The following is a 21,372-nucleotide window of genomic DNA, read 5'->3' as shown; positions in this document are numbered from 1 at the left end:
AGCACCCACGTGATTTACCAACTGACCTGCCTACACTGTGAAGCTTTCTATGTGGGAATGGCCAGCAACAAACTGTCCATTCGTATGAATGGACACAGGCAGACAGTGTTTGTTGGTAATCAGGATCACCCTGTGACTAAACATGCCTTTATGCACGGCCAGCACATCTTGGCACAGTGTTACACTGTCCGGGTTATCTGGATACTTCCCACTAACACCAACCTGTCAGAACTCCAGAGATGGGAACTTGCCCTTCAGTGGATCCCCTCTTCCCGTTACCCACCAGGCCTCAACCTCCGCTAATGTCAAGTTGCCGCCGCTCATACCTCACCTGTCATTCAACAACATCTTAGCCTCTGTACTTCCACCTCGACTGACATCTCTGCCCAAACTCTTTGCCTTTACAAATGTCTGCTTGTGTCTGTATATGTGCGGATGGATATGTGTGTGTGTGCGCGCGCGCGCGCGAGTGTATACCTGTCCTTTTTCCCCCCTAAGGTAAGTCTTTTCCCTCCCGGGATTGAAATGACTCCTTACCCTTCCCTTAAAACCCAAATCCTTTCGTCTTTCCCTCTCCTTCCCTCTTTCCTGATGAGGCAACCATTGGTTGCGAAAGCTTGAATTTTGTGTGTATGTTTGTGTTTGTTTGTGTGTCTATCGACCTGCCAGCGCTTTAGTTGGGTAAGTCTCATCATCTTTCTTTTTAAATATATTTTTCCCACGTGGAATGTTTCCCTCTATTATTTATATATTCCTTTTCCCCCTAAGGTAAGTCTTTCCGCTCCCGGGACTGGAATGACCCTCTCCCTTAAAACCCACATCCTTTCGTCTTTCCCTCTCCTTCCCTCTTTCCTGATGAGGCAACAGTTTGTTGCGAAAGCTTGAATTTTGTGTGTATGTTTGTGTTCGTTTGTGTGACTGTCGACCTGCCAGCACTTTCATTTGGTAAGTCACATCATCTTTGTTTTTAAGTATATATATATATATATATATATATATATTTTTTTTCCCACGTGGAACGTTTCCCTCTATTATATATATATATATATATATATATAGAGAGAGAGAGAGAGAGAGAGAGAGAGAGAGAGAGAGAGAGAGAGAGAGAGAGGGGGGGGGGGGGGGGGGGGGGGGGGGGCGCAATGTCAGAATACCCCAAAATATACCATACATCATACATGTCAAACTAGCACTCATTTCAGATACCGTTTGAATAATAAAAATGGCAGCATTAAGTCTTTGAACAAGACCCTGAACGTGGGCTTTCCACAACAATTTACTATCTATTTGAACACCTAGAAATTTGAACTGCTCAGTTCCACTAATATGCCCATTCTCTGAAATTAAAATGTTGGGTTTTGTTGAATTGTGTGTTAGAAAGGGTAAAAACTGTCTCTTACTGTGATGTACTGTTAGTTTATTTTCTACAGGCCATGAACGTACGCCATGAAGTGGACAATTTGAAACAGTGCCAATGTTGTATACAACATCCTTTACTACCAAGCTAGTGTCATCAGCAAACAGAAATATTTTAGAATTACTTGTAAAACTAGAAGGCATATCTTTTATATAAATAAGAAACAAGAGTGGCCCCAGCACTGATCCCTAGGGCAACACCCATCTTCCAGGAATCAGTGAGATGTTGCGAATAATGAGGCTAATGAGCAGGTGCACTATATCAGTAGTGTGTGGTATACCTTGTGAATTAGGATCTGATGGGAGGCATGCTAGGGTAGTTTGAGTGGTTGTGATGACCACTGCGTCCAGATGACATAGGAGTCGGAGCATATGCCTAGTAAGCAGGACACCCTGGTTTGAATCCTGGTCTGACACAAATTTCTCAACTTGCCCCATTGATATAAAACAATACCTACCGGCAGCTAATGTCTTTAACTCCTTTGTGTCTTGATTCATAGTGATTACAGGATAAAAATGGTATCTGTTCTTTTAGACATGTCCAAAAGAACAGAAACCACACACATACATAAACCTGAGATAATTTATGACTTTTTTATGTTCAATATCATTTGTTAGTTCTATTTGGTATGGCTTTCACACATTTAAGAAATATTTGAAGGTGGGATGCACATGTGTTTTATATGTAATCTCCTCTGCAGACTATTAAATTTTCCTTGTTTTCTACTGCTGAACCAAAATCTCCAAACAATTTTACTAAGGCTGAAATTTTATGTAATCATACTGTTTCATATTCCCACAAATTGTTACAAATAGGTATCTGATGAGTTGACCAAGTGGAGCTGTGATTCACTGATGTTATTGTGATAGGATACTACTTTTCTGCAAGTTTTTGAAATGAACAGTTTTAGATGACAGAACTTTTTAAACAAATTTCACCACTTTGAAATCTTATTAAGATCTAAATGAATATTTGAGAAACTGTACTTTACAACACACAACTGCATCTAATATAAAATGTCTGAGGTTATTATTAACTGTGTTTGTGGGGTCTTTACCATACAACATGAACAGCAAGAGTCCCAACGCGTGTCTGGTGCACGCCCATAGTTCCTCCTACATTTCTCAATGACTGCCCATCTAGAACAACATGCTACATCCTCCAAGAGGAACCTCTTCCTTATTAATCTTGAGCAGTCTAAACAGTGTGGGCAGTCAGACAGCACATGGCATTAATTTCATAACTACTTCAACTGGAACATCAAACTCCTTTAAGACACTCCCCATCTTTCACACAACACTCTGACTAGGATACCATGACTCAAACACTAGTACATCTCATCACCCAATAGCAGTGACAATTTGTACTGGTAATTTTCGGTATTATGTGCTGCCATAACATTTCCTTTGTCAGCTCACAAGGCAAACAAGTCCTTGATATCTCACAGAAGACACTGACTCCATTGTTCCTCCGAGCTAATGTTAGATTTTGATGGTTTAGCATTTCCTAGAAAAAGGCTAAAAGTCAGTATAACATCCTGTGCCTCCACTTCTACATCTATACTCCACAAGCCACCATACGGTGTGCTGCAGGAGGTACTACTGGTATTACTATCCAATCCGTCCTACTCCTTTCCATTTACAAAATATGTGTGGGAAGAATGATTGTCAGTAAACCTCTATATTAGAACTAATTTCTCAGATGTGGTCATTTCGCAAGGCACACATATAAAATGTGCCTGACTCTTCCTGGAACATACTCTCCCAGAATTTCAATATGATACTCTCTGTGATGCACAACATCTGTCTTGTAGCATCTGCCACTAGAGTTTGATGTTCTCTGTACCACTCTTGTGCTGAGTAAATGACCCCATGACGAAATTTGCCACTCACTCTTGGATCTTTTCTATCTCTTCTATTATTCCAACCTGGAAAGGGCCCCAGATTGGTGAGCAATATTCAAGAATTTGTCAAACATGTGTTTTGTAAGCCATTGCTTTGATGGATGAATTATATTTCCATAAGGCCCTTCCCATAAATCACAGCATGACACATGAGCTTGCTACTTTCTTTTATGAAGTCATTCCACTTTAGGTTGCTCCAGATGGCCACTCTTGGGTATTTTACAGTAATTCCTGTTTCCAGCGATTTGTCACCAATAGTGTAATTGGACAATAGTGGACTACTTCTCTTATGTATGCACAACATGTCACATTTATTTACTTTCAGACTCAACTGACAGTCCATACACTATTCATCAATCCTCTGCAGGTCTTATTGCAGTTCGCTATCTCCTTTTAGGAAACAGCTCCATCTACAAACAGGTTCATATAGCTTCCAATATTACTCACTACATCATTACATACATTGTACACAGTAACGGTCCTATTACACTTTCCTGGGGCACTCGTGATATTACACTTACAACTGTCAATTTTATTCTGTAAACATCCATTTTTTGAGTTGTATCTGCAAGGAATTCCTGAATCCAGTCACAAATCTGGTCCAATATTTGGCAAGATTGTACTTTTTCCACAAACCAACAGTGTAGAACTGTATCCAATGTCTTCCTGAAGTCGAGGAACATGGCATCAACTTGTGTGCCAATGTTTATAGCGACCTGGGTTACACAGATGAACAGAGCAGAATTTTGTAAGAGCTCTGCTTGCAGAATCCAATTTGGTTTTTATAGAGGAGACCTTTGTTCTCCAAAAATGTCATAATAAGTGAGCATAGAACATGTTCCATAATTCTACAACAGAATGATGTCAGGGATATAGGTCCATAATTAGGTGCATCTGTCTGATGACCCCACTAGAAAATGGGAATGACCTGTTCTTTTCACAGTCACTATGAACCCTTCATTGCTCTAGCAAAGCTACAATAAATTTCTGCCACAAGGAAAGTTCTGCAGCATAATTCCTATAAAATCTTACAGTTATTTTGTCTGTTTCAGATGCCTTTCCAGTATTAGGTGACTGTAGTTGATTTTCTATTCTGCAATCATTTATCTCAATGCCTGTCATTTCGGTGTTCATGCAATGATTGAAAGAAGGGACCATATTATGATCTTTTGTGGTGAAGCAGTTTCGGAAGACCAAATTCAGTATTTCAGTCTACTGTCTGTTGTCTTCCATTTCTGTGCTGGTATGGCCACTGAGCAACTGAATGGATGATTTTCATCCACTTCCTGATTTTCCATTAGACCAAAACTAGTTAACATTTTCAATCAGATTAGTTGGCAAAATTTTATTTTCAAATTCACTAAATTACTTCCTCACTGCTGTCCGTATGCTCATTTTCACTTCATTCAGCTTTTGTTTGGAAGCTAGGTTTTGACTTCACTTAAATTTGCGATGAAGCACTCTTGTCCCAGCAGCACTGTAAAAATTCTAAAGAACTGAGCAGATGTGAATGCCTGCTGCACCATTTTTCTAACAGACACACACTATGCATTATATCCTCTCTTTAGAGTAATGTTATGTGTCTTCCAATTCTCTCATAGTGGAATAACTGTTGCAATTGAGATAAAATTCTCAAGCTTTCATAAAAATTCTTCTCTACCATCATCAGAACTAGAAATTTTTGAATTTCCTGGTAAGCAACCTGTGTCCTAGAGGTGGGCCAAATTGATGAAGGCACAGAATGGTGAGTTAAATAGCCTACCACAGGGATGGCTTGCCGAGGCACAATAATGTCAGCAGGCAAGTAGGGCCAGTGACACAGTCAAAGTTCAAACACGCCATTCTTGCCAACCAGTAATTCTCTATTATTTTCCTCTGTTCCCATGCCCTATTAGGTGTGGACCTCCATGCTCTGCTGACATTATACAGGGTGTATACGTGGACAAGGAAAAAAAAATTCCCTGATTTTTCCCAGTTAAAAATAAACTTTCTCCTGCCTGAAAACACACTTTTTCCGTGTTATTAAGTGACGGTATATTTTCCCTCGGAACTGTAAAACTTATCAATCCTTTGAAGGGTTATGGTTTTATATGCGGGTGTAGAATTTCCCAGCACTTTAGAAAACGAAACTCAGGGAAGAAAGCTCCTTTTGGAAAGATTTTTGATGTGCAGCAACATGTACGCTGCATATTTCCGTATTACAAAAGTGTAAATTCGAATTCCACTAAACACCGTATGTTACTTTCTGAACCATTGTACTCCAGATTGCGATGCGCTTTTGTAAGCCAGTCATAGCTCATGTCACGTGATCCTGCCAGCCGATGACAGCGAATATTCAGACCACAGGACACGTGATGTAGTCAGCTAATAGCAACTCTACTGCTAAGCAGTGCGGATACACAAAGAGGAAAAGTTAATGTTTTAAATTAATATACATAGTGTTGCTACAAGAAAAGAAAGGCTTTCACATATAGCATTGGTCAATAATCTGCAACAGAAGCTAAGCTTTCACATATATCACACAAATGTGCCAGTAAAATTTTAAGCCGAGTCCAGTGACTTGTCCTCAAAGTTTTCCACAAATAAATTAGCTACAGCAGAGGAGAGAGAGATTCCTGTAGCACTACATCAATTTGCTCATAATAATGACATGAATGATCTTCTGGGCTCGAAGTACTTCTAAATGGCTCGTCATCAAATGCTCTGTGACTTAAGAAATTCATCGTACATTCTCACACATAGTTCAAAATGGTAGTCTGAATCTATGGATTTCCCTAGTAATTATAGCAACGCTGATCATTCGCAAATCCAAACAACAGCATAATCAGACAGCGATTGCCGTTCATTCATTTGGCTTTACTCCGCTCAGGTTGTATAGCACACCAAACTGCTGATGTGATCGGTCCCTAGGCTCACACACTACTTAATCTAACTTCCACTAAGGACAACAAGCATACCCATGCCCGAGGGAGGATTTGAACTTCCGACGGGGGCAGCCGCGCGAACCGTGACAAGTCGCTCTAGATCGTAGAGCTACCCCATGCGGCTTATGATTCATTCAGAAATCAACTTACAGAGCGTGTTCAAAAACCAAGAGGGATGCGCATCAAAATTATATGAGTAATCAATAGACCAACATGCGCTGGATGCTAGGCACTTTGTGAAAAAAGGTTTTTTCCTCCCCAAGAACATGAATTTGCCCCCCCCCCCCCTCCCTCATAGATCCGGGCCCGATGCGCATGCGTGAATCTGGCAGCTTCAGCGCGGCAGTAAATTTCTTCCCGGTAGCATCTAGCTGCGACTGCTTACACAGCCAACAGCCACATTTCTGTAGCCAGAAACGGGAAAAGGTACTACTTATACGCCACTCAACTGCGCACGTGCATGAGCCCGCTACTGCTAAAACGAATCTAACGTAAATAGTTATGACGTCACGCTCATCGGAGGCAATTTGTTGTTATGAATCATTGCACAGTCTTCCTAAGGCCTTTGACACATTTTGCTGTTGGCAAACCCTTGTATGAGCACTGTGCTTAGTTGTTGTATATGCCACATTTCCTTTGCAATTTATGGTTAATTTTCATTTTGTTTTCTCGTTCATGTTTTATTGTTGCAGTATTATTCTGCAGTAGCGGGATTCAGTAATATCCTTTGTTAGAGTATCGGTTCTTACCAGACAAAATTACAAAATTTTGACTGAAACCTAAAACAATGAAAAATTCCCGGAAGTCTAAAAAATTCCCGGGATTTTCCCAGTTTTCTCCCGGATGAAAAAACTTCTGGGTTTTTCCCGGATCTCCCGGTTGTCCTGGGTTGTATACACCCTGTTATAGCAATATAATCAAATATCAGCTGCATCTTTTATAGTTGAATCCCAATATGTATTCATCTGGCCAATATCATTGTCTCCTCAAATAGTATTCTGCAATTATTCTCTAGATAATGTTCTGCCATGGCTGAAATGTCCATGTTGCTTTAGTTTATACCACACTTGTGTTCAGCACAACATTCAGTGACAGTGTGGATGGTTTGTCCTCCATAAATACTGCCACATTCATAGGGACTACTGCACACAGCTGGCATCTCTAATTCCGAGTATGAATGGCAATGAATGCTGTCACAAGATCAAGAATTTTGTCTCACTTGAAGGAATTTAAAAGCAGAAAACATTTTATCCAGTAATGCTGCCATGAAAGACTCAAGAGTACACAAAAGACCTGTCGCTTGGAACTAGATCACACATTGCTGAACAAAGAAATATTTACAAATGCTAAAAGGACTGTCACAGATAGATACTGGTATGTTAATCTCCTGTTCTGTCTGATAATGCATATGACCATCACATCATCATGATCTGGCATTACTGACAGCAGGATGCATTATTATCACTAGTGATCCAAACAAAAAGAGTGTCTCAAGGTTTGGGGTGGCATCATCTTTTGTAAGGGGAAGGACACAACATAGCAGTGGCCATAGTGACTTTACGCCCTTTGCTGCATCGACATCACAACACACAGACTACCACACCCAGACAATTCCTCAATCCTATGAATTGTATAACAAAGTGACACTATTTCTGAACCAATTAATTACTTGTTTAAACAATGGAAAATAAAGGATGGAATAATGACAATATCATGAAAAGGCTAGATTGTTACACATCATACAGCTGAAATGTAGAGTCACAGACATACACAACAAAAAGACTGCTAAACAAGTAAGCTTTCAGCCAGAAGCCTTCATCTGAATTAGACAACATATACACACATTCATGCAAATGCAGTTCACACACAAGATCACTGTCTCTCACTGCTGAGGCCAGACTGCAAGCAACCACCCTCTTTCCACCTCACCCCTGTATGCTCCCACAAACAGCACTTTACCTTCCCCCACCAGTGCCCTGCTCTGCCTCTCCCCCTCCCTACTCCTTACTCCCATCAGCCAGGTTGCTCCTCCCATCATGCGCAGTTGGCTCACAGTCTTACCTTGGCAGCCAGTGTGGGTGTGTGGGTGTGTGTGTGTGTGTGTGTGTGTGTGTGGTCTAATAAGAAGAAGGCCTTCTGGCTGAAAGCTTACTTGTTTAGTAGTCTTTTTGTTGCACCTATCTGCAACTCAGAATCTCTGATGTATGGTAAGTAGCAATCTATCCTTTTCATAATACTGTAATTACTTGTTTAGACACTGTGGGATGATACTAAAGGATCTGTACTTGGAGCTCCATACATAATGATGGAATGCATGTGGTTAATCAATGACTGAAGAATGAGTACCCCTGCTCTGTTAACAGAAGTGGTGAACGATGAGCCATACCTTGGCTGGAATGGTTAATAAGGGGCATTCAAAAAGAAACGATCCAGAGGTATAATTATAGAAACCACTACATGCATGTTAGAAGTATTAACCCTAGCTGTTGAGATACTTATCCCACTGTGACACAAGGCAGTGAATGGCTGTCCCATAAAATTCCTGGGGCTGCGATGTTAATCAGTTCGGCACATACAGCTGGACGTCATCATATGAGGTGAAACAATTGCCCTTTGGTGCCTTCTTAAGGGGACCAAAAGATGGTCCCCTTCTGATTCACTCCCTGCAGCACGGGACAACAGTGTTATTCGCAAACCTTGACCACCCTTCACCAAGCAATCAAATCAAAACTACGAGGCAATCTTACCCTTGCTCCACGACAATGCAAAGCGTCATACAGCTAACACAGTCGCAGCACTCTTGCAGAAATTCAAATAGGAGGTTCTCAGCCACCCTCTACACAGTCCGGACCTCTCTCCCTGTGATTACACCATTTTTGGTCCCCTTAAAAAAGCTCTGAGACACAAATGATCCACCTTGGATGATGACATCCAGCTTTATCTGCTGAACTGGTTAGCATCGCAGCCCCAGGAATTTTATGAGACAGCCATTCACCGCCTTGTGTCACATTGGGACAAGTGTCTCAACAGCCAAGGCCAATACTTCTTACATACAGGTAGTGGTTTCTGTAATTATGCCTCCGGCTCATTTCTTTTTGAATGCCCCATATATACAAAATTGCATGTGGTTCACATATTCAGTAATGCGTAATTAACATATTTCAGCAACAATTTCACAATTGTTGGCCATGGATTTTTCACTCTGACATCTGCTGTTTCTGGTCGAAGTTATTTTGTACAAATATTTCATTATCCTCCCTGCCCATCCTTCTTATATGACCTCATTATCTACACACCATCATTTGAATGCTCCTATATTTATACTTAATTTTGCCCATCAAGATAAACCAATCTTCTCAATCTCTTCCCTTTGTACTCTTTCCGCAGTCAATTTTATAACTGGTTAACAGCTTGTTCATTTTCACTATGTTCTCCCTGTGCTTCCTGATTTAGGTCATTGCACAACATCAAAATGATAAATATCAAAATGAGTGACCACGGAATAGAAAAGCAACTAAAATTTCTCAACACAAGAAATGCCATTGGACCTGATACAATACCAGTACAATTCAACATATAGTATGTAAAGAAACTTGCTTGTTCTCTAGCAACACTGATGCATTCTTAGTGATGAAAAATGTGCTGATCATTCTCATTTTCAAGAAGGGTCACCTATCAGATGCACAAAAGCACAAAACTATAGGTTTGTATCTCTGGCGGTGTGCTGTAGAATTTTGGAATGCTTTTTATGATAGTATATTATGAAATTTACAGAGACCGAAAATCTCTTCTTCAGTGATCAACACAGATTCTGAAAACAATGTTCATGTGAAACTCAATTCATTCCATTTGTCACAGAAACCCACAAAGCAGTACATACCAACGCCCATGTTGATGTCATGTTACTTGACTTCCAGAAGCCATGCCACCTAATGAACAAAGTAAGATTGTTATGGAAAATCAGAACAGCTGTGTGACTGGGCTGAAGACTTTCTCGCAAATAAAACACAGCATATACTTCTCAATAGTAAGAAATTTTCAGACATGGAAATAACTTTAGGTCTTATAGGACCATTAATTTCCATAATATACCAGGTGATCAAAAAGTCAGTATAAATTTGAGAGCTGAATAAATCACGGAATAATGTAGATAGAGAGGTACAAATTGACACACATGTTTGGAATGACATGGGGTTTTATTAGAACCACAAAAATACAGAAGTTCAAAAAAGTCCGACAGATGGCACTTCATCTGATCAGAATAGCAATAATTAGCATAACAAAGTAAGACAAAGCAAAGATGATGTTCTTTACAGGAAATGCTCAATATGTCCACCATCATTCGTCAACAACAGCAGTAGTCGGGGAATAATGTTGTGAACAGCACTGTAAAGCATGTCCGGAGTTATGGTGAGGCATTGGCGTCGGATGTTGTCTTTCAGCATCCCTAGAGATGTCGGTCGATCACTATACACTTGCGACTTCAGGTAACCCCAAAGCCAATAATCGCACGGACTTAGGTCTGGGAACCTGGGAGGCCAAGCATGACGAAAGTGGCAGCTGAGCACACAATCACCACCACATGACACGCGCAAGAGATCTTTCACGCGCCATCTGTCAGACATTTTGTGAACTTTTTTTTTTTTTTTTGTTCTAATAAAACCCCATGTCACTCCAAGCATGTGTGTCAATTTTTACCTCTCTATCTACATTATTCTGTGGTTTATTAAGTTTTCAAATTTATACTGATTTTTGATCACCCTGTATATAAATGACCAAGTGGACAACGTTGGAAACTACATGAGGCTTTTTGCGAATTATACTATTACATATAGAGAAATCCAAGTGCTTGAAAAAGGTACTGAATACCTGCAGGGGATTAAAGTTTTGTTCCTACTGTATGATTACATCACTGCAGAACTATCACAGGAATTAGTCACATCCATTAAATATCTAAGAGAAACTGAGTGTATTGATTTGAAACTGAACATCTATAAAATATCTAGGAGTATGCGTACAGGGTGATTTAAAGTGAAACAAACACATAAAATCATCTGCAGGTATGGCAGATGACAGACTGAAGTTCATTGGAAAAATCATCAGGAAGTGCAATCCACCCAGAAAGGTGGTAGCTTCCGAAATCCTTGTTCAACCAATACTTGAATATTGCTCAGTAGTCTGATATCTTGTATCACATACGATCAATGGATACGATAAAGAATATCTAAAGAAGGGTTGCGCATTTCATTACAGGTCCATTTAGCAAGTGTGAAAGTGTAATGGAGGATCTCAGGTGACTCCAGTGGCAGATGCTGCAAGAGAGGTGTCCTGTATCAGGGTGTAGTTTACTGTTAAAATTCCATGAGTGTACATTTCTAGAAAAGTCAACCAATATACTTCTTCTTCCTATGCACAGGTATGTCTCATGAAAAAAATGTGAATGTAAAGTTAGAGAGACCTGAACTCACATGGAGGCTTACCAACAATTAATCTCCCTGTGACCCACTACTGACTCAACCAACACATTAGTGACCCAAACAGGAAAAGAGGAAAGTGACAATGGTACAAAAAGTATCCTCCACCACACACTGTAAAGTGACTCACAGAATTTAGATGTAGATGTATTCCACTGGTCTCCTTTAAGGTGTTATTCTGGGGTCCTGCTCTAAAGCAGCACACAGTCTCAGTTTTTTTAATTACATTCAAGGTAATTTTTCTTGTTTTGCAAGTTATAAAATTTGTAACATAACCACATTTTTATACATCAATACTTTTTCATATTTTAAGATTATTTTTTCATTTGTCTTCAAGATCAACACTTACCGGAGCAGAATCCATTATAATTTTGACAACTTCATGGCCAAATTTGTCACTGTACAACTTTTTAAGCCTTTCAGATATTTCAGAAAGAGACGTCAGTTTTGGCTCCTTATATATATACTCATTTCCATGCTCTTCTTCAAAATATGCCTTAAAATTGGAAAAAAAAGCAGTATGTAAATACTGACTGTATTTAATACTTATATTTAATTAATATTACTTAATATTTCTGTAGTCACGTAAACTGAAAACAATGAATTAAATATAATTTTAACAAAATTTAAAGTGTCACCTCAAAATTGTAATCTCTACATACTGATAATGGTTGATAAGAAAGTAACAGTATATGATACAGAAAACTGTGACAATAATACACAAAAGTAAACACATATCCACATTTAATCACTCAATAAACAAAGACCTAATTTTCTGTGAAGAAATACAAGTAAGTACCTGAAAAGACCATAGCAAGAGTATGACTAATTGTATGAGACTGTGTTTTGTATCTGTCTAAAATCAGTTAGTCTTCACTGATGATATAATGGTATGGGATGAGAGTGAAGTGGTAGTACAAGTTAAACAAGATTGCTGGATAAAATACTTACATGGACAGGTGTCAAAATCAGCAAAACCGAGACACTATGATTAGTAAATAATTTAGGAGTTACAGGAGATCATGCAACGAGCAGCAGAAATGTTAATCGCCAATAGGCAACACACAAATGAGAATGAAAGTTTGCTAGTGTTTGGAAGCAGTTCTCCAACAAGCTGCAGTGCGCACAAGCACGCACGCACGCACACACACACACACACACACACACACACACACAAAGGTAAGTCTTGCTACACTGTCTCAAATAAACACACAATGCTGGAGTTAAGAGTTCAGGAAGTGGACTATGGTGGCCAGGGGATTGTGTTGGGCAGGGTTGACAGAGGGAGAAATAGACATGAAGAAGGGTAGGAGTTGGGCAGCTGGTGACTCAAAGGGCAGCAGTAGGTGTGATAGCTAGGAATGTGGGAGGGAAGGGTGGCAGATGCATGGACTGGGCACGTCATACATGAGTACTGAAGCCAGTGAAGTGAGGAGGTAGTGTGGATTGGGGTGAGGGGGTGGGGTGACATGACAGAGGAAGGGAGTATCATTCAGTAGAGGATGTGTGGACAGTGGGTTAGTGGGGATTGAGCACAGGAGGATTACGGTGTGAAAGATATGTTACAAAGGTAACTTACATCTATGTGGTACAAAAAGGAAGTGCTGAGTGGTGAATTGGGCAGGTCTTGCAGTTGGGTCTTTTGCAATAATATGACGTGTTTAGCAAGGGGGTTGGAAGTGTGAGTGGTGTAGGGACGGATGAGGATGTTGTGTAGGTTAGGTGGGCAATGTAATACCACTTTGGAGGGGTGGAATGAACTTGGGTAGAATGTTCTCCATTCCTTGGCAAAGAATGAGATTCAGTTACTCCAATCTGGGCTTATATTAGGTGGTTGGAGGATTAGTGATGTGTGATCATATGGCACTGGAAAACTGTTTGAGAACGAGGTTTGGGGGCTAGTGCTTGAATGTGAAGGCACTTGGGAGACCTTCAACATACTGGGCAAAATAATTCTTGTATATCCAAATACACAGCCCATGAGTGGTCAGGTTGTATGGAAGTGACTGTCTGGTGTGGAAGGGGTGACAGGTATCAAAATGCAGGTACTGCTGGTGTTTCGGGGGTTTAATATGGACAGAGGTGGAGAAGGTATCACCAAAGAAGTGGAGGTCAACATCCAGGAAACTGGCAAGTTGGGTTTGTGGTGTATGCAAGGCTGCAACCCTGCATATTCATCACCACACTTACATATATGCTCCGCGGGCCAGATGCAGCCCCTGTCGCACCTTGGAGGTTGTTTGTCAACAGAAGAGTTGCCGAGTCATTTACCGCAATACACCTATTCGCATTCACATGTTCGTCTGACACCGCACCTGTATTCTTCCGCACAGTTCAGCCCCTTGACAGCCAGCTATCCTCTGGGCTCCAAGCCGACCATCAGCCGCCTCAACTTTCCACTATGGACCCTATGCCTGCTGATGATATTGCCTGCCAGATAGAGCCTTTTCGCCCTTGTTGCGAGACCACATGGCATTGGACTTCCATTTTCCGCACCCAAGAGCACTGCTTTACAGATCTAGCATTTTGACTGCCCACGGGCTCATAGTCTCATGGGTCCATGTAATTATGGCACCTGTCCACTCATCAGTCAACTGTCTCTGAGCTTCTAGCCTTGTGGAACTATGTCATTACTTCTCTATGGCAACTCACCCACCCCCCTACACCACTGTTACAGTCATGCAATTCGTCATAATGAGAAACTGTTAGGCATCATCAAGGATCGACATTTCAGTTGTAATTAAGCCAAGTGGACATTCGTCCTCAGATGCTGTACTGAGTTTAGTTCTTGGTTAATAAGCAAACAGTTGTTTTTTCGTGTGCATATCAATCACTATAATGGTTCACTGATTGGCTAGTGGATACTTCAGCTGGCTATGAGGAGAATTGGCTTCCCCTGTGTTTTAGTGTTTCTAACTGTGTATTAGTTTATTTCACTGGAGAGGGATTTTGTTTTCAAAATTATGGATTTTTGTTTTTATATTGACGCTTATTGTGTTGTGATAGTCAATATTCAATGGTGCTAGTCACGATCTGTGCAAACAAGTACCACGTGAGGACTGTTCTTTCCTTCGGTTCTGTAGTCGAGTGTCAATTTGGTTGTCTCCAGTTTTATAGGCATTCATTTTGCAAATAATGTCCAAGTTTGTCAGTAGCTGCAAGTCTGTGAAACTTGTTTCTTGTAGTAATTCTCTTCTCTGCACAGTTCAGGTGGTCTGCTCATGTGTTGCTGAAATGTGAATTTTTTTAACTGATGCTGCTGCTCTGCATTGTTTTCAGTGTTTTTTTTTGGAGAATTTTTCATACTTCGTGACGTTCCGATTCAATTTCACTGCATATACCATCAACAATCGGAGACGCATTTCATGGCATACAGCACACAACATACGCAGTGAAGTTCTCGTTTCATTGCATGTGCGGGTGCTTTTTTTATTTTGTTAGTTTTTGCCAAACTCTTGTGCAGAGGACACGGACTATGACTTATTAGTGAAACAGTCAGATGCGCATTTTTGTAGTGACAGATGCCTCCAGTAATGCCAAGCATGTACCAGTTTCTTGATTAGTGAAGGACCGTCTTCCTCACAGTGTTTAAGTGAGCATGATCATGATTACTGTCCAGATTGAGTGTCCAAGAGTTGTGTGTGGACCACCTCTGGTCAGGTTGTTTGCAATGTTGTCATGACATGTGGCACTCTGTTTCTTGTTCCCACAGTTCTCTCACGGAAGTCTCTCTGCTATTCACCCAGCCCTCGCACACGATGCCATAAGATGCCGACCCTCTTGTCTGAACCCTTTTGATGCCACGCTGGCACTTCTGCTGTTGCCTGCCCTTTTGATGATGGTGCCAGCCTTTTCGTCAGTCCAGTTGTCACTGACCCTGTCATGGTAAGCCCCCCTGTCTTTGTCAGCCCTGTCGACAACACTATCAGCCTTCTCATCAGTCCAGTTGTTGCTGGCCCTGCGGTGGCCATCACTGATACCACTGTCGACAGTGATGCCAGCTCGCTTGTCACTGTGATCAACAGCAGCCCTGTCAAGGCCAGGCTTCTCGACAATGACTACTGTGACTGGTCTGGTTGTCCCCGATGGCACCACCTAGGCTGCACCAGCAGCCACTCTGAACATTACTGCCGACCCCACTGTGGATCTCATCATCCTCGCTGGCAACGCCAACCCCGCCAAGCATTCTTCCGGACCTTGGGTTGCTCCTTCATCGAAATTTCCCTGCAAACTCTCCCTATGACAGGCTTTCTCCGTCACATGCAGTGGCCAGCTGATATTCCCCTATGCAGACACGGGGTGTTTGTTTCGTCGGGATCATTTTCTTGTGTTGTTCAGTGGTTTAGTTCAGTATATTCACACAAACTGCAACACACTTTTGGAAGTTCTTGTGAAACTGATGTTATGTGCTTTTTCTATTCTTGTGTATCAGGTGTCAATGGTTATGGAGCACATGTTCAACAGTCTTGTTCATTGTATCTTGCATTCTTATTCAGAGGTTTGTGCACTTCCTATGGTTCTTTCTGTGCACAGGGTTTTGTGTATGTTCAATGTGGCATGCAAGATTGTGTTACAGTAATCAGTAACTTGTAAGCAACATACTTCCAACTCCAAACCCACCACCTCGTTCCTCATACACCTCCTCAACTATAAGGGTGTTCTGGAAAGATATGCCTCCAAATTTCTCTTTCTCTTCTAAATATTGGTTGAGGTTCATGTGCCATGCATATTACTTGGTCAACTTTCCCACTCTGTTGATGCAATCCTATGCCACCAGATGGCTATGAACTGTAGCATGCGGCATGGCAGTGTGTATCATAACTATGTTGGTGCGTGAGAAACATGATGCTGTAATTGTCTTTCTAACCACAGAGAACCTGTGTACAATCAAAATCCATAGAAGGATGAAAGCTGTGTGCAGTGATGATTGTACCAACATTGGTAATATGTAACACTGGGTTCTTCATGCTTGTAATGAAGGAAATGGCGGTACTAACCTCAATTAGGGTGACAGAGATTGAAGTGGAAATCTGCATACGGAAACTAACAAGACTCATTGGTATCAGGCTAATGAACTCATCAGAGAAAATTGTCAAAATAACACATACACAGCCCCCAGGTCAGTGTGGCATATCACAAGAGCACGTGCAGTTATCACTGCAGAACTGCAGTGCAGAAAATTGTGTGCACAGTGGGTGCCTCGAATGCTCACTCCTGACATGAAACAGAGGGGATTTGACATCTGTCAAAAATTTCTTTTGCTTTTTGAGAGTGAGGGCAATGGGTTCCTTAATAATACTGCAACTGGTGGTGAAAGCTGGGTTCCCCATTTTGAACCCAGAATCAAGAGAGCATCAATGGAGTTCCACCAAAAAGGATCACCGATACCAAAAAGATTTCCAAGACCATGACATCCGCAGGAAAATTCGTGCTTGCAGCATTTTTAGATGTTCAAGGTGTGGTGCATTTGGAATTCATGCCTAATGCACCACCATAAACTCTACAAGATATTGTGAGGCCCTCAGACAACTGAAAGCAAGAATTCAAGGAGTTCCTCCACATATGGAGCAACCTCTCATTCAGCACGACAATGCCAGACCACGCACAAGCACTGCAACACCTCACACGTACGGTTCACTGTCATCAAGCATCTTCCATAAAATTCCAACTTGGCCCCATCGAATTTTCATCTGTTTCCGAGACTTAAGTAACAGATTTGAGGACATCACTTTGATAGTTATGAAGTGCTGCAAGCAGAGGTGAGTCTGTGGCTCTATCAACACAGACTAACATTCTACAGTAACAGTATCGACAAACCGATCTCTCATTCGGAGAAATGTGTTCATCTCCAGTGTGACTATGTTGAGAAATAAATATATCAAAAGAAGGGATAAAGCTGTAGAATGTTAGTAGAGCTTGTTTATTTAAAAAGCTTTGAGAGTTTTCACATAAAAAATTTGGAGGCATAACTTTTCAGCATGCTCTCATACATCCTCACACACAATTACTTTTCCTTTGAGAGGAAAGCATGTACATAAATCCGTGGCACAGGCATGGACACACCCACATAGCTCCCTCCTATACATATTTTTTTATGGGCCATCTAGAGGAAACATGCATAACCTCTCAGAACCTAAACCTCATCTGGTTCAGGTTCACTGACAATACCTTCATGAACTGTACTAAAGAGTCAGGACATCCTATGTTCATTCCTCCAAAACCTCAACCCATTTTCTTCCATCTGCTTTACCTGGTTCTCCTCAAACCAATGTGCCGCTTTCCTGGACTTTGGACTTCCACCTCCGCGAAGGCTCCATCCGCATTTCATCCGCATAAAATCCACCAACCACCAACAGTACCTGCATTTTGATATTTGTCTCTCGTTCCACACCAAAAAACCTCATTCTTATGTGACCTGTTCATCCCTGGACAGCATACTGGAAGTGATGAGAACTTCCTTGCCCAGTGTGCTGTATTTTGTAAACAGCAGAAGGCCAAGAATACTAACAAAATTAAAGTGTCAGAAGCAGCAGTCCAATGCATTACATCATGAAGTTCAGAACATAAAAAGACACAGGGTGATAGTGTTTACACGAATGCTAAGTTGTCTGATACAGCACCGGGAGTTGATGATTATTTGTTTTTGAAGGACAATAATCTGACCAGGTATTCTCGGCCAATGCTAATTTATTTCGGTCCATGGCATGGTTCACCTAGTGGTAATTCACTGAGCACACATGAAATGTTACCCAAGTGTTATGCTAAGAGAAATGTAGTTAAGAAATATGTAATTTACGCTCGTCCTAGGAAATATATGCAAATGTCCAAATTCCTTAAGATAGCAACTATGCCAGATGCTTATGATGATATGGAAACGTGTGATTCATTTAGGAATTGGAAATTGATTCTTGGCCTTCTGCCTCTGCCATTGGCTGCTACAAGGACTATGATACAGCGATTTGATGAATATACTATTTCACATAAATTTTCAATTAATTCTGTATTCAAGTTTTGTGCAGGAGATTCTGATATTGTGTAATAAATATTTTAGAACATAGGGAGTGGTTTTGAAGTCAATCATTCACCCCCTGCTGTCGACGATCATTGGAGTTACATTACAGTTGACTTCATCCTGCGTCTCATTCAGAAGCCTTCTCAGACACTAGACTCCAAACCTAGTCTTCAAGCAGATTTCTCTTGCCATAGGCTCACACACTTCTAATGTTCCACCATCCCCAAGAATCAGCTCTCTTGTCACCCAATATCACCTTGTACTGGAGTAACTGAACCATATCCTTCACTCAGGTCTGATTATGTAGTCATGTCCCAAAATCAGAAACATCCTACCTAAGATCTTTCCCACTCATCCAAAAGGGGTATTTTGTCACCCAAGCAACCTACACAACATCCTGGTCCACCCCTATGCCACTCCCACCTCCAACCGTAAACCCACTTCCAACCCCTTGACACAGAGGTCAAGGGGTTGGCACTTCCTACTACAATCCTATCACAGGATTATTCTACCCCATTAGAGGCAGGGTCACCAGTGAAAGCAGCCGCGTCACATACCAACTCTGCTACAACCACTGATCAGCTTTTTATGTCACTGTGATGATCAACAACCTGTCCACTAGAATGAATGGTCACCACTAAACAAAGCTGATCACCCAGTGGTGCAACATACTAGAGTCCAATGGCTGCTTCACACTATATGTAGCATATGAATCCTACCCCCCACCCCACCCCCTCCCACCTAAGCACAGGATTTTATGAACTATGTAGATGGGAGTTAGGCTTGAGAAATGTCCATCACTCCCACAATCCTCCTAGACTCAATCTCAATTAACTCACTGCTCACACTCTATCCAATAGTTCCCCCTTCCTCTGCCCAGTCACCCCCTGCCCATAAATGCTTCCACATCAATTTCATAGAGAGCTGCACCTCACCAGCTCCAGTACCCATGTATCAAATGCCTAGCCTGTGACTTGCCACCACATTCCCTGCCCAACCCCCAATCAACCCCCAACCCCAATTCCTTGCCTTCCTCTGTGATGATGGTTACACATACCAAATTCATCTTCCTGCTGCCCACCTCTTTCGCCTCTACCTACCCCATCAACACAGTTCTTACCTCAGCCTATTTGCAATAAATTTTTCAAACAGTATCCACATATGCTGCTGAATGTACCTACAAATTGTATAGTTGTATGACATGTACTTCAAAAGAGATATGCAGTCATAAACACTGAGACGCATGAAAAGGAGTGGGGAAAGACAGGCAGATACATTGGCAGAGGTCTGCAAATAAACAGGGTGGGAGACGAGAATGGTGAGATGATGGACAGAGGGAGTGAAAACTGTTTGGTGGAGGGTGTGGGGACAGTACGTTATCATCATTTGAGGCAGGGATAATTGCAGGAGCTGAGAATGTGTTGCAAGAATAACTCCCATCTGCACAGTTCAGAAAAGCTGGTGGTGGAGGGAAGGAACCAGTTGGCTTGGATGGTGAAGCTGCCATTGAAACCAAGGGTGTTAATATTCAGCTGCATGTTGTGCCACAGAGTGATTTTGCTCTTGACCACAGTTTGATGGTGGCTGTTGATCATGGTGGACAGCTGGTTAGTAGTCATACCAATATAAAAAACTGTACAATGATTATAGCAGAGGTGGTAAATGAAATGGCTGCTTTCACAGGTGGCCCATCCCCTGATAGTGTAGGATAAACCTGTGACCGGGCTGGAATAGGCAGTGCTGGGTGGGTGGACTGGGCAGGTTTTACACCTGGCTCTTCCACAGGGATATGGTCCTTGTGGCAAGGGGTTGGGATTGGAAGTGGCATAGGGATGGACTAGGATGTTGTGGAGGTTGCGTGGGTGACAGAACACCACTTTAGCATGGATGCGAAGTATCATGGGTAGGATGAACCTCATTTCAGACATGATAATAGATAATCAAGGTAAAGGAAATGGGAATGATTCAGAAATACACAAAATAGCTGCTGATGGTTGCGAGAGGAGCTGAGTGAGTAAGTGATAAGACACATAAAGATGCCTAAAAAAATAGTTAAAGGCATGCAGAAATATGCACAGACACACAAAAATATGCACAGTTACGTGGAAGTACACACAAATATGTAAAAATATGCAAAATACGTGACCACATGAAACCATGTAAAAATATGGACAAATACGTTAAAAACATACAGAAATGTCGGTGAAAACGAATGATGAGGTGTGTGTGTGTGTGTGTGTGTGTGTGTGTGTGTGTGTGTGTGTGTTGTGACAAAGAACATTAGGATGAGGCATGAAGTGGGACCAATATGAAAAATATAATTATTAATATCAGAGGAAAGAAAATGGGGCATTAGATGCTGCATCAACAATCCACATGGTCACGAGGTCTGTGTTGTGTGTAGACGAATGCTGATACAGTGTTGCTCAAAAGTAGATGCAGTTTGTAAGGTGGTGAATAAATGCAGGAATGAAAGGAACGAACAAAACCTGAGAAGAGTAATGCTGTAGAGAAGAGTGACAAAGAAAACATCACAAGGTTGTAGGATGGAGAAAAGCCGTTTGGCAAAAATCAACAGTGGAAACTCCAGGTAGAAATATCAACAATATAGGAAAAGACAGATTGCTACTTACCACAAAGAA

General features: G+C 41.4%; 1 protein-coding gene across 1 annotated transcript in view; it reads right to left on the bottom strand.

Moving 5' to 3' along the window:
- LOC126191417 (dedicator of cytokinesis protein 9) overlaps positions 1 to 21,372 on the bottom strand; it is a 374,795-nt gene that overhangs the window by 41,282 nt on the left and 312,141 nt on the right. The window contains exon 32 of the mRNA XM_049932289.1: positions 12,068 to 12,214. Within this exon, the coding sequence (XP_049788246.1) occupies positions 12,068 to 12,214 (147 nt within the window). The remainder of the gene's footprint in view (positions 1 to 12,067; positions 12,215 to 21,372) is intronic.

Source organism: Schistocerca cancellata, chromosome 6, assembly GCF_023864275.1.
Source record: "Schistocerca cancellata isolate TAMUIC-IGC-003103 chromosome 6, iqSchCanc2.1, whole genome shotgun sequence".
Taxonomy (NCBI): domain Eukaryota; kingdom Metazoa; phylum Arthropoda; class Insecta; order Orthoptera; family Acrididae; genus Schistocerca; species Schistocerca cancellata.
This window is presented reverse-complemented; position numbering and strand designations above follow the sequence as displayed.